The sequence below is a fragment of the Motacilla alba genome, chromosome Z (genome assembly GCF_015832195.1).
Source record: "Motacilla alba alba isolate MOTALB_02 chromosome Z, Motacilla_alba_V1.0_pri, whole genome shotgun sequence".
Lineage (NCBI taxonomy): Eukaryota > Metazoa > Chordata > Aves > Passeriformes > Motacillidae > Motacilla > Motacilla alba.
In genome coordinates this window covers 66,680,833-66,693,292 of record NC_052046.1, presented here as the reverse complement: position 1 = coordinate 66,693,292, position 12,460 = coordinate 66,680,833, and the positions used below count along the sequence as shown (strand labels likewise).

The window sequence follows — 12,460 nt, the reverse complement described above, 5'->3', positions numbered from 1 at the left end:
TATCATCAGCCATGCTAGCTACAAAGAGCACTCCTTCTGAAGGATATTACTCTCATTTGAAAATGTACGAGCTTTAATTAATGGATATTATTACGAACAGGTAAAAGTGAGGTAGAGGCTTAATATTCCAGGTGTCTGAACAAGTGGTCCTGAAGTGCACATGCATGACTGGATTCTTCACATGGAAATTTATTTGCATACATAAGATTCATACATAAGATTCAGCCTATCTGATCTTTATTGCAGTAATTATTATTTCATATCCAGTCTTTCCTTCTGCAGCTCAAAACTGTTCTTTCAAGATATTATACCAGGCAGCCACTATTTCAGTTAAAAGGACAATATTCTTCATAAGATATTATAATTCAGAAACAAGTTAGAGATGACAATAATGTTGCGCTGTAGACAAGGATTATTTAGCTCCCTTAGAATTCTTGCCTTACTGTACTCTGAGATAGCTAAAGGGAATTTGACTGCATCTCTAAACCTGAAATCCCAACTTAATCTGAGAAAAATTCTGTAGAGAGACACAAGCCATGTTACTGTAATGGCCAAATGTTGACAACCATCTGCCTAATCACAGCTTTGGAAATGGCAGCTCCCCCCCCACCAAAAGCAGACTGACCACACCCAGACTGCTAACCCCTACATCCCCACTTAGGCTCCCCAAGCCTGGATGGGGTGACTTTGGTGATGAAATACCAGAGCACAAGAAATCACTGTGTCACAGCCCATTGGACTGATTTTTTGCAAAGGGTATGCACTGCATGCTTCCCGGAAACATGAAGCCTTGGGACACAAAGCATACAAGGACAGGATACATCCTAAAGACTGTTCTGCAAAGGGCACAAATCTGCTGCAAAGAGTTTCCATATTGTGTCTGAAGCAGGGCCTGGAGTAATCTCCCATCAGTTGGCTTCCTTTCAGAGGGTACTACCTGGCTCCAGAGAACAAGAGCTAGAAGGCATGCAGCATGGAAAACTAAGAGACCATGGAGGAACACAAGGACTGACTTGAACTGAGATTTTGACTTCAGTGTGAATGGCATATAATTACTGTCTCTCATTTAAAAAAACACCCTTAGATAAATTAGATTATCTGGATGCCGATTAAATTTATTAAAACAGTAGCTTCAAATTTACTTAACACATTCACTGAGAGATTCTGCGCTCCAATTTCAACATTCACCTAATCCAAAAGGCAGAACTGGTATTACATAGCTTTCTTCTATCTTTGCTACAGACCCTTTAGAACTGTTTGCTTTTTCAGATGCACACTTCAACTGACAACATTTTTTCTGTATTTGGCATTTCCTTTTATCTGATGAACTTCAGTTTATCAACCATATCATGGAAATTTCAGAAAAGTTGGGAGGTAACACAGCATTCACACCACTGACATACAACAAATACCCCTAAAATAAACAAGGATGTGTTTTTTCTGATTCCGTGCTTTCTATTTTTTAATCAGTAAAAAGTTGCTGTAAAGTTGTATGATTTTTCTTAACATTGCAATTCTTACATTTTTACAATGCTTAAGCTGTCACATTTTTGAACTTAACCATTTTGCTGACTGTAATGCTTATCTGTACTTCCTGAAACTTAAGAGTACAAATGGTGTGGCTTATTATTTTACACTCATGAACATTTGAAAGCAGAAGCCACAACATCTAGGAAGCCAGATGCTATCTGAAAGACGCACGAAATATAGAAAGGAAGCTTTAGCATAACTCTAAAAAGCTGTACTTGAGCAGACACAATAGTAATACACTGCAGTGATCATAATTTAACAAATTTATACAATATAACATCAGATAAAACATGCTTTATGTATTCAAAAATCAGGATTTATCCTATGATGCTACTCCTACTTGTCTATACGTTTACCAAAGGTGAATTTTGTGATTTACAAGTGTAGCAGCTAACAACCCCCACCAGCTCAGCCATTATTAATATGTTGTTTGCCTCAGTATTAAAGCACCAAATATTCAATAAAATAATTCCTGTCTTATTAAATAACCATTAAATCTATGCCCTTTCCAGCTCTCTATTACAAGAGAGAAAACAACTTATAACTGCCACTCTCATTTCAAACAGCAAACATTACCAATATGATGACAGACAATGTAAACTACAATATGCCGTCAATATATGGAATAAGATTTTCCAAATTTTCTAAAGAAAAAAGTTAGGCATAAACAGAACTGACAAAAAGCAGCAAAGCCAACAAACCAAGTAAGAAATTAAGAGACTCGCAAAATGAGGATGCAAACCCAAATTCCACCCTCTTTGGAATATACACTATGTGATTGTGTAATTACTTTCATAGAGCTTTTCTCCAGAAATGCCCAAGCCATTTATTAGAGAGGATGGCGTGCTTTGAGTATGATTCAGCACTCCATCACAGGGGCTCATCTTCACGACTCTGATCAGGCTCATTGCTATAATTGTGTGTCTCCCATTTACTAAACAGGCAATTTCAAGGAACAAATGGCTCATGATTAATGCACTTTAACACTGCTTCTGCACTTCTGGCAAAGAGTGCTTATGTAATATGCAACAATTCACAAACTTTTCACAGGTTGCTACTACTTACAAGATAACTGATTTTTCATTAAGTCTTAATTATGGTAACTTAGTTTTATGCTTAAGCGTAATTTCTAAATGTCTCAGCTCATCATGTTGAAATCACTCACAGAATCACAGTAGGAAAAAAAAGTTACGAGACTCTTAAGATCAAGTAATGACAACTGCAAGGCAGTTATCTGTCTTCAGACCAAGATTTGAATGCCATATTGAAAAATGCCAAATACGTGAGAGCCATTAAGTACTCATTCAATAAGTATTTTCTTACTAGCTCATACTAAGAAAGGGTTGCAAGTTGACTGCAGTATTTTGCAGGCAGTATTGTACAGCATCCCTAAAGAACAGATTAACAGCATACATGATTGTGCTATTTCCCCCCCAACAGCTGACAGCAAGTGTTTGTTTTAACAGAGAGCTACATGGCAGAAAGCTCTCACAGTATGCAATTAGTGCTGTTACTCCACATTCACCCTGTCAACAACCTGAAGGAATTATCTGGTCCAAGCAGTAACTGTCCCCTTAGCAGAAAATAAGAGCAGCCATATCAGAAATCCTAACAAAATACCCTTTTTGCTCAAGGAGCAGGCCCATAACATCATTAACGTTCTAAAGAGCCAACTAATACACTCCAAAGATCAGTAATTCTGTCAAACCTGTACATGGGGACAGAAATCAGACACTGAACTGCAGTGAAGTTATGCGTACAGAGGGTTGTCTCTACAAACTGCTAAGGCACACATCTGAGTATTGTAAACAGGTTAGTAAGAAACCCAGATATGAAGCAGAAGGTTTGAAATTATATGTGGTTAAAGCACCTGGCATTTTCTCTCAAGTGTAGAAAGCAGCAATGCAAGGGAAACTGGTTACTATAAAGCAAACAGTAATCTGAAATCCAAAGCAGAATGATGTCATGAGGTACAGTTCACTCACTCAGATTAAAAACAGCATTAAGTCGTACATTATTGGGAATTTATTTTTATTATCATCAGGGAAACACACAGGAATTAAAAAATTCTCTATTATTTCAGACTCCTTACACTGAACTGAACTCTGCACTTAAACTTGAAGGAGAAAATAGAAAAGAATTACAGTAATGGTCACAAATATGACTTCGTATCATATTTTCACAGCAATCAAAGTCTTCTATCCAGTGAAGCTGTCCCACAAGAAAAAAAAATTACAATCCCAAACACAAAAATAAAAGCCATTTTAGAAGGACTCTTGCTGGTTTTTAAGAATCCTTACCAGAACTTGCTATGTATTGTATGAGACCATACAATCTTAAATGAGAGGCGACTATCTTCTCTCAAACCCTGGAAACAAAGCTATGAATTTGACTGATTCACTACTGCGAAAAAGTTTCAAAAATAAACCTTTGTAAAGAAATGCTACATTTACCCAACACAAATGTTAAACAGCATAAACTTTCTGCATATTTTCATGCTCCAAATTTTAAATCCTTTAACTCCCTAATAAAATGGTAAATACTCAACAATTTAAGACTATCTCTACCATAGAATAATGCTCTCCACTAGGTTTCTGAAATCCATTTTCACAAGGCAAGCACAGCACCAATATTATTAGGGCAGGACTAAGTGGACAGTTTTATCTTAGAATAGGAGCATATATGCAGTTTACTTCCTACTAGAATGCATTTAGTCTTTTTTCTCTTACTGGTTTGCTTCTCCTCCCCGCCAGCAAAAGAAGTCTCTTTTCCTAGAGCTACTTCCCACACACTGCAAAAAAAAACTCCTCCTTGTGAAGTGATGACCTCATGCTCCTAGCCCATCTCCTTCTATGGAGCAATTCCGGACTTGCTGCCAGCTCCCTCCGCCTTCAGCCTGACATGGCAAACATATCTTCCTTCACCCTGCTGCTCCCAGCTCAGGGAACACCGAGGACAGGCGGCAAGTGGGAGGTCAGACTGGGCAGGGAGAGGGGATTTCCCATGGACAAAGAACAGGCCACCAGATGCCTGCCCTGCTCTTGCACCCACCGTAACTTCATAGCACCAAAGCACCTCTGCTCTCCACTGCAGGAAGAATGATATTGAAATCTGAACATTTTAAGTATGGAAATACATCCCATGCTACCTAACTGCAGTGCACCTCCTGTAGCCAAACCTTTCTTCCCTTTTATGATCTTAGTTAAATACCTCTAATCTAGTAAAGCAAATGTCACTTCCCCTCTCTTAACAAAGGCCCATCTCACCTTCACATCACTAAAGTTCTCTGATATCAAAATTGGCCCAACATCCTGTGCACACACTGACACATTCTTTTATCTTTATTCTAGTTATCTTTAAGCTCTATGAAACAACTCCAGAGGAACTGAAAATTTCTATTCTATATACTCTGTTCAACGCCTTCTCTGACCTGTCTTGCTTTCAAGTGTCAGATTTATTTCTACATGATCACTTTATACACTGGCAATCCAAACACCAACTGACAAAGGACAAAAGACTCAGATGTGACATGAAGCTACAGTTGTAGAAAATCAAGAAATCTGATGGATAACTGAGCTTTTGCTTGGCTAGTTAGTGACATTGTACGCATGAGACTTAATCTTCTCTCTCAAAGAAATATCTTGAAAGTCCAAGTTTACTAGGGTTAACATTCCACACACGCATATTTTAAAGTTCTAACTGTACTGACAATTTCTGTCAACACATTACAAGGAATTTATAAAATGAGGGAACATACATTGGTCTCACCAACAATAATCATTACTCTAACTCAACCTGCAATGTGTCCATCATTTGCAATTTGCTTTGACTGTGAGCAGATGATGTGTGAATGTCCCACCTCTCTGAGATTCTCAAACACTACCACTCTACATAAAATAAACTGGAGAAGCAATTTCCTTGTTAGGTATTGTAAGCAAGTAAAATTAACTTATTTTAATAAACTTATTTTAATACCCAATAACTTTTTTGGTCCAGTTTCACACATCACCCATCTTTTCTCACACTGCAACTTCTTGAAGGAATCTGCAGTACAACAGAGCAAAGCCACTTTGAGCAGGTCTGTTGCAAAGCACGGAAAAGTTGTTTCAACTACATGAAAAGCAGTGATGCCCTCCTGCAAAGAGAAAATGAGCCGGCCTGTTTTAAAGGTCTTACAAAACTCCCGGTGTTCACACAGGATGTGTCATTTTAGGGGTGTGTATGCTCATGTAAAATCCAACCAAAGAGAAACACACTCCAGCATGAAAAGGGATGTTCAATGTCCTTCTGTGAAATCCTCTCGAACATCAAATATAAGTACTCAATACACGTGCAAATACCACAATCTCAAACACACAAAGCATTAGAACGCACACGAAAAGTGCCAGAGGGCAGCGACGCTGACAAGGCCTCACCATGCAGGCTCCAACACTAACGCAGAAGTTCACGCAGGCAAGCCGCTGTGTTGTACAGAACTGTCAGGCGGCACCAGGGAGGAAGAGAACTCAAAACCCCCAACCGACCGCCCCGGGGCTGCTGCATTTATTAGGAAGTAGGGATGGTCACACATCCTGGCAGTGCCGGCGCGTCCTCCCGTTAGTCCCAGCACTTCCAGCCCGGCCGGAGCAGGGGAGGGGAACAGACACGCCCGGCACCGCCGGACTGGGGCCCGGCACCGCCGGACCGGAGCCGAACCAGCCCCTCTGCCTCCCCACGCCCGGACCTCGGCGGAGGACCCGGGGAGGGGGCGGGATCCGCGCCCGCCGCGCTGCCCCTGCCCCGCCGGGGCGGAGCCGCCGCCGGGCGAGCGGCGCCTCTGACACCTCCCCGTGGGACGCCACCGGGACGCCACCGGATGCGGCCGCCGCCGCCGCCCCGGCACAGCGAAACGCGAGCGGCGCCGGTGCCCGCCCCGCCCCGCCCCGCCCGCAGGTAGAGCCGGCGCGGGGCCCGCCAGCGTCCCCGTGCCGGCCGGGGGTCCCGGCGCTCCCGGCGTTCCCGGGGGTCCCTGGCCGGGGCGCGGCGGGGCGCGGCGCCGGCGGAGCGAGAGCGGCCGGACCCCTGCGCGGGCGCGGCGCTGGCGGGGGCGCGGGCGGCGCGCGCGGACCGTCCCTACCTGACAAGCCGGGCCCCCTCCGCCGCCGCGCGCGTCACGGGCCCGCCCGCGCCGCGTGACCCCGCGCGGGCCAATGCGCGCGGCGCCGCCCGCCGCCCCGCCGGCCAATGGCGGCGCGGTCCGCCTCCCGCTGACGCGCGCGCGGGGGGAGGGGGCGCGCTCCCGCGCCAACGCCTCCCGCGCGCCTCCGTCTCCCGGCAACTCACGGGCCCTCGCGCCGCCGCGTCCCTGGGGACACCCCCCGGGACACCCCCCGGGACACCCCCCGACACCCCCGGGACACCCCCCCGACACCCCCGCGTCCCCGCGGCAGGAAGGGAGGCGTGCGAGGCTCAGCGGTGCGAGATGCTGCGAGTGACTCCTGGGCACCGCGCCTGCCCGGACAGGTGGACGAGGAGTGCCTGTGATTTGGTGCTACGGCGGCTCAGCGCCAGAGAGAGGCCGCGAGCAGTGAAAAAAGAAAGGGGGTGAAAAAGAGAATTTGGTGTGGAAGGAAAAAAAAAAAAAAAAGGGGGGGGGGATAAAAGTGGCGAAAATTAAAAATGGGGAGGGGGCAAGAAAGGAAAAAAGTGAAGGGGGAAAGTAAAAGAAAAGAAAAGAAAAGAGAAAAAAAGGAAGGGTAATGGAAGAAAACAAGGCAAAAGGAAGAGAAAAAGTGGCAGGAAAAATAAGGGAATAAAAGAAAAAAGGGGGAAAGAAAAACTAGAAGGATAAATGAAGGGCAAATAAGAACAGAAAGAATAAAGGGAGAGGGAAAAAAAAGAGAAAAAAAATAAAAACAAAAAAGAGGGAGGAAAAAAAATCTAAGGCAAAAAAAAAAACCCTTGATAGGTTTCAGGAAAACCCATGAATATTAAAGCTTTTTATATTGTCTTTTATAATAGATTATGCTCAAAGCAAATTTTTAAAAAATCAATTTAATGAAGTAGCAATAACAAAATCCAATTGCACAATCTATTTCACAGATACTGAAGAGCCCCTTAACAGTTTACAGTTTAGATTAAACTTACAGAGAAGTACCTTTGTTGTTGTTGTTGTTGTTTTTGTTTTTGTCTAAGGTGTTGGTAGTAATTGGTATTCAGTACCCTAAAAACAGAGATGTGCACAGAGTGCTCATATTCCAATTCATGGCTTCTTTTTAGACTGAAGTGTTTAAAGAGCACTAGTGAAACTTTGGTGTGTGCAGTTTTCTACCTCTGTTTAAGCCATTCACACATATTCTTCCCAAACAGCTTATAAAAATATTTTCCTTTTTTTACCTGTTTATCAAATAAGAAAAAATTACGTTCTTTTTTTATGTCATCTCTACGCACCTTGAGGCAAACTGAGACCTATATGCAATAATAAACAAATTTGCATGGTACTGAAGGAAAAAAAAAGCTATTTAGTTGTAGATAATGAGGGTTAAGATGTAATTTACATTTGTAGATTTCCAGCTGTGTTAGATTTGGATAAATATCTTAGTATCTGAGTTCGCTGTAAGAAGTCATCAGTTAGAGTGTTTTATGACTGAGGCTGGTGCAAACAACAGGAGCCGGTCTTGGTTCAGCTATATTCAAACACAGATTGTTTTATTGGGCAGGTATCTTATTGGTCTCCTGTGCCTGCAGAAGATGTTCCATGATTTTTTTTCTACAGCTCAGTAGTTTACCTGGCCATGAGACACTCGGCTTTGTGGAAACTGGTAGGCAATGGTATGAGGGTAGAAAAACCTTTCCTCCTTAGTTTCCTGATTAGAAATTTTTAAACTTTATCAAAGAATCTACTTGATTTTTGAGGAAGAAAGGATTCTATGTGCTTTTTTATGTAACAGAGTTGGCTTTTTTCCCTGAAGCTTGCATATATTTTTTTAATAAAGATGAAAAAAAATGTTCCTATACTACAGCCACTGCAGTGTAGTGTAGATGTATGCAAAATGTTTTGAAAATAGTTAATATTTTGAAAAGTTGTTAATTTTATATAGAAAGTGCAGTTATTAATTGATTACAAAAAGCTTTAGAAGTTTATCACCACTTGCAATAAAATCCAAATTAATAAGTTTATTTGTAAAAGGATCCTCCCTATCCCAGTCTTCCAGTTCTGCACACCTTCCTTCACTCAGCCCAGTACATATTTCCTTTGCCCTTTTCCTCCCAAGCTTGATCCAGGGCCCACTGCCTAAGTAAAAACTGGAGAGGCTGCTTCCTGCAAGTATTCAGAAGAGACAAAAAGGATCAGGGAAATGGATGTGTTCTTGCCTCAACACATTCTGTCTGTACTTTCTTCCAGCCTCTCCCCTTTGCTCTGTAGCAGGATGCTCTGCCTAAGTGGGGGTAAAACAGCTCAAACTTGACCCTATTTGAAAAAATTATCAGTAGTTGTTCAGGAAGGGGCCTCATACTGTTCGGTGTTGAAGAATCAGCCTGATTCATCAGTCCCAAAGTGAAACATTCTGAGGATGTGAAGAACATTTCCTGACATAAACAGGCACTGGTGAGGATGTGCCAGGTGAAGTTGCTATTAGAGGCACCATCAAGTCATAGTGCTGATAACTTATCTCAAGCTGCTGAGGTGATGCTGAGGGACCAGAGACATCTGACTGTGAATCACCTTGTACCACAGAAGCCCAGCCCCTCTTTTTAATTGCAGGGAATTCTAACACACCACTTCTCAAAGCAACTGTGGATGTTCCACCCTTGAATGGGGATGCCCCTCCAAGCTACTCCTCAAGGCTGAGCAGAAGAGATTTGCCCTCTGTTGTTGGTATGGGTAACATCAATCTCTGCTTAGTAATTGTTTTGCTGGCTTTAATATTATGCCTTCAGTATTGAATAAATTGTGCATTATACTAGTAGTTGCAACTATCTTCACTGTGTAGTAACAAATTCTGATTAAGATCCCTTAGTCTAAGCATTTTTATCATAAATTAAAATGAGTGATTCCTCTATATTGGCTTGCTATCCCTAACTCTGTTGGATAAAGCTGTACTAAGGTTCAATTATGCCTATAAAAATCTTCGGACATAAACTCTTGATCAAGTCTGGGACTGGATTTGGATCCAGCCACACCGAGGTTCCTCTCTAAGGAGAACATTAGAAAACTAGAACCTTTTTGAACCTCATGATGCAGCAGGAGGGTTTCCCTCATAAACCTTGTTGAAACTTTCCATTCTGCCCTCAGCAGCTCCTAATGTTAACTTCTGCTCATTATATCTTCATGCTAGACCAGAGGTGATCAGCATCAGTACTTAAAACCTGCTGGTTTGGATGACTGTGGCATTAGAGCATTATTTCAGACCTTACTGCAAAACTGCCTCCCAAGAAACTCTGCAGAACCTGGACACATGCCGGGTTCCATGGTGCAGCTCCTCAACAGCTACCAAGCAGATTACTTCATGGCCGTACCACCTAAAACAATAACAGCTGTCTGGTAAAAATACCTGAAGAAATGAGTTCAGGATTGTGGGTCATTCTTCACCTCTCACATTACTTATTTTCTGTAAGCTCATGCTTCAGTTTCTTCTGGCTTTCCAATTACTAGAGAACTGTCAGTCTATCATAATCTATCCACACACCATTGTGATCCTAGAAATACCAGGGATTTGCTTCTTAAATAGTAAAACTCTTGTCCTATTCAGGTAAGCTATAGGTTTCAAGAATTCTCTTCCCTTTGTTCTTCTGTTTGCTGCAACTCCTCTGGTACACTGCAAGTCTGTAATTCAGTCAGCATATTTTCATACTTTTTAATGCTTCTTTTCTACCTTTTATCTAGTTTCTTTGTTTATGGCTCATTGCCGAAAATTCCTGGATGTGACGTGCAAGTTATCAGTTGTTCTATACTGCTGATACTGATGTTGAAAAACCTCAAAGTTATTCTTAGGAGACATATTGTAGCATTACATTCCTTGAAGAATAATGACTGTAAGCTAAATTACATGCCTGGAAGGGAAATATGAATATAGGAAATAGAGAGATGGAAAACTCCTCATTTTCACTCCATCATAGTGCTGAAGTAAAATGGGAGTCATTGCAAAATTCAAGATTAAATAAAGCTCCTGGATATACTAAAGAATTCTATTATATACAAGTCAGCAATACAGAAAGATTAATATAGATATATACTCAGAAGTAAAGACTGCATAGAGATGTCTGTGAAAGATAAAATAATAAATTTTAAAAGAAAACCCAACAAAAACATTAGCTCAGGCTTTTAACCTGCAGTATGTTTTCTTGATCCCCAACAAAGGCAAATTAATTCCTTTCTGTTGAATTAGATTTGCTGCAGTACCTTGATGAGTTAGGCATGAATGTCTTTTTCTGAACTATTGAATATCTTAGAAAAAAAATTGCAATTTACTATTTTACTCATTCTTTTCTTTTTTTCTGTCACTATCATGGTAAGGAAATACCAAGAAGCCTTTAAATAACTATACCAAATGTGTATTAAAGCACCAGAGGTTTTGTGTCAGAAAGAGAATAATGTTGCTATTGCTCTTATGAAAATTTTTCTGGTTCTTCTATTGCATATCCAGATAATAGCATCATAAAACTGAGGCATGTTAAAGCAATGAAGCAAAAAGCATGTGAATACAGAGCTAAGCAAACAGCTGAACTCTCTTTTTACCTCTGCCGTAGGTATTCTACTTACGCAAAGCACTCCTTGCCTCAGTATTTCTGTCTGTAAATGAGAGCATCATTACTTTCCTTGGAGGATGTTAGAAGGTGTAGATTGTTAATATTTACAAAGCATTTCCAAATTTTTGTGTGGGAAAGGTGAAAAATTCAAATAATAAGCGGAGTAAGGATATTATAGTTATTCTGTCACTGATTATAGAAGACTTATTTTCATATTCTTTTTAGAGATTTTCATTATTGCTTGCTATTTTTCTCCTATCTACCTTTCTTTTTCTCCCACCCCCATTTTGTACTTCATATTTTGAATTTCAATGTCTGTTGCTATGGCAACACCACGATCTGACTAGTGCTGCCTTCAGACCCTTTTCAAATCTATGCTGTGCTATTTAAAACTACACATTTTGTGTTTAAGGGGCCTGGAGGTTTCCTTAGAATAACCTGACAGGATTTTCCCAGCAGTAAGCTGTAGTGCAGGTAAACATTGCTAAATCCTAATACTTGCCAATGCTTTTCAATCCCAATTCACATTAATTTGACTGTTTTCTTCTCTATGGTGGCTAAATAAATGATGGTGGAATTAACAGAATTAAGCATACTTTTACTTTTATTTATTTCCATAAATATTTACATATATGTACATATATGTGTATACACATATACAAATAAGCTGGCTCAATGTGCATATACAAAATTTGTAAACTGTAATCTGCCACAGAACTTCTCAGAGAAGTCAAAGGAATCACCAATTTCAGTTTAATTTTATAACAAATTAATATTCAGAAGACAAAAGGAAAGATTCCCGGTGGTGTGAGGGAATTCAATGTTTTTTTTCCTTAAAAGCTGCTACTGATCCTACTAATGCCTGAGTAAAAAGAGCAAGTGTGCAGTGGAGTATCCACTCATAATCCAAAGCTAAAGATACACATTCAAATTTCTGATTTTGCATTCAAATTTCCGATTTTACATTCAAACACCTGATTTCCTAAAACTGTTTAAAGTCCTGATAAATTTACTGCTGTTACCATTAATTGGAGTCATAAGCTTCAGCCTAATAGATGGTCACAAATACACTGCTCAAGTACTGGAACACACTCACAGAAATCCAACAGGGGGTTTACATAACATCCTGCATCAGCTTGTGATGAGGGAGGAGACCTATAGATAAGTTCCTGAGCATTTAGATCAATTTAAAAAATAATTG

At 41.0% G+C, this 12,460-nt stretch overlaps 2 protein-coding genes across 6 annotated transcripts in view; one reads left to right on the top strand and one right to left on the bottom strand.

The window, feature by feature from the left end:
* The window catches only part of FER (FER tyrosine kinase), a 154,223-nt gene extending 147,522 nt beyond the window's left edge, over positions 1–6,701 (bottom strand). For 3 of the 5 annotated variants that reach the window (XM_038125679.1, XM_038125683.1, XM_038125684.1), the window contains exon 1: positions 6,647–6,701. The gene's annotated coding sequence lies outside the window, so the exon portion shown is untranslated. Of the gene's footprint in view, positions 1–5,904; positions 5,926–5,945; positions 6,082–6,646 lie in introns of those variants that run through there. The other 2 variants (XM_038125682.1, XM_038125681.1) reach the window with 2 other exon arrangements.
* Positions 5,947–9,377, top strand: LOC119696111 (translation initiation factor IF-2-like). Its single transcript, XM_038125685.1, has 2 exons — positions 5,947–6,462; positions 9,275–9,377. The coding sequence occupies exons 1-2, from the start codon at positions 5,947–5,949 to the stop codon at positions 9,323–9,325; spliced, it is 567 nt and encodes a 188-aa protein (XP_037981613.1). The 3' UTR covers positions 9,326–9,377.
* The last annotated feature ends 3,083 nt before the right edge of the window (positions 9,378–12,460 follow it).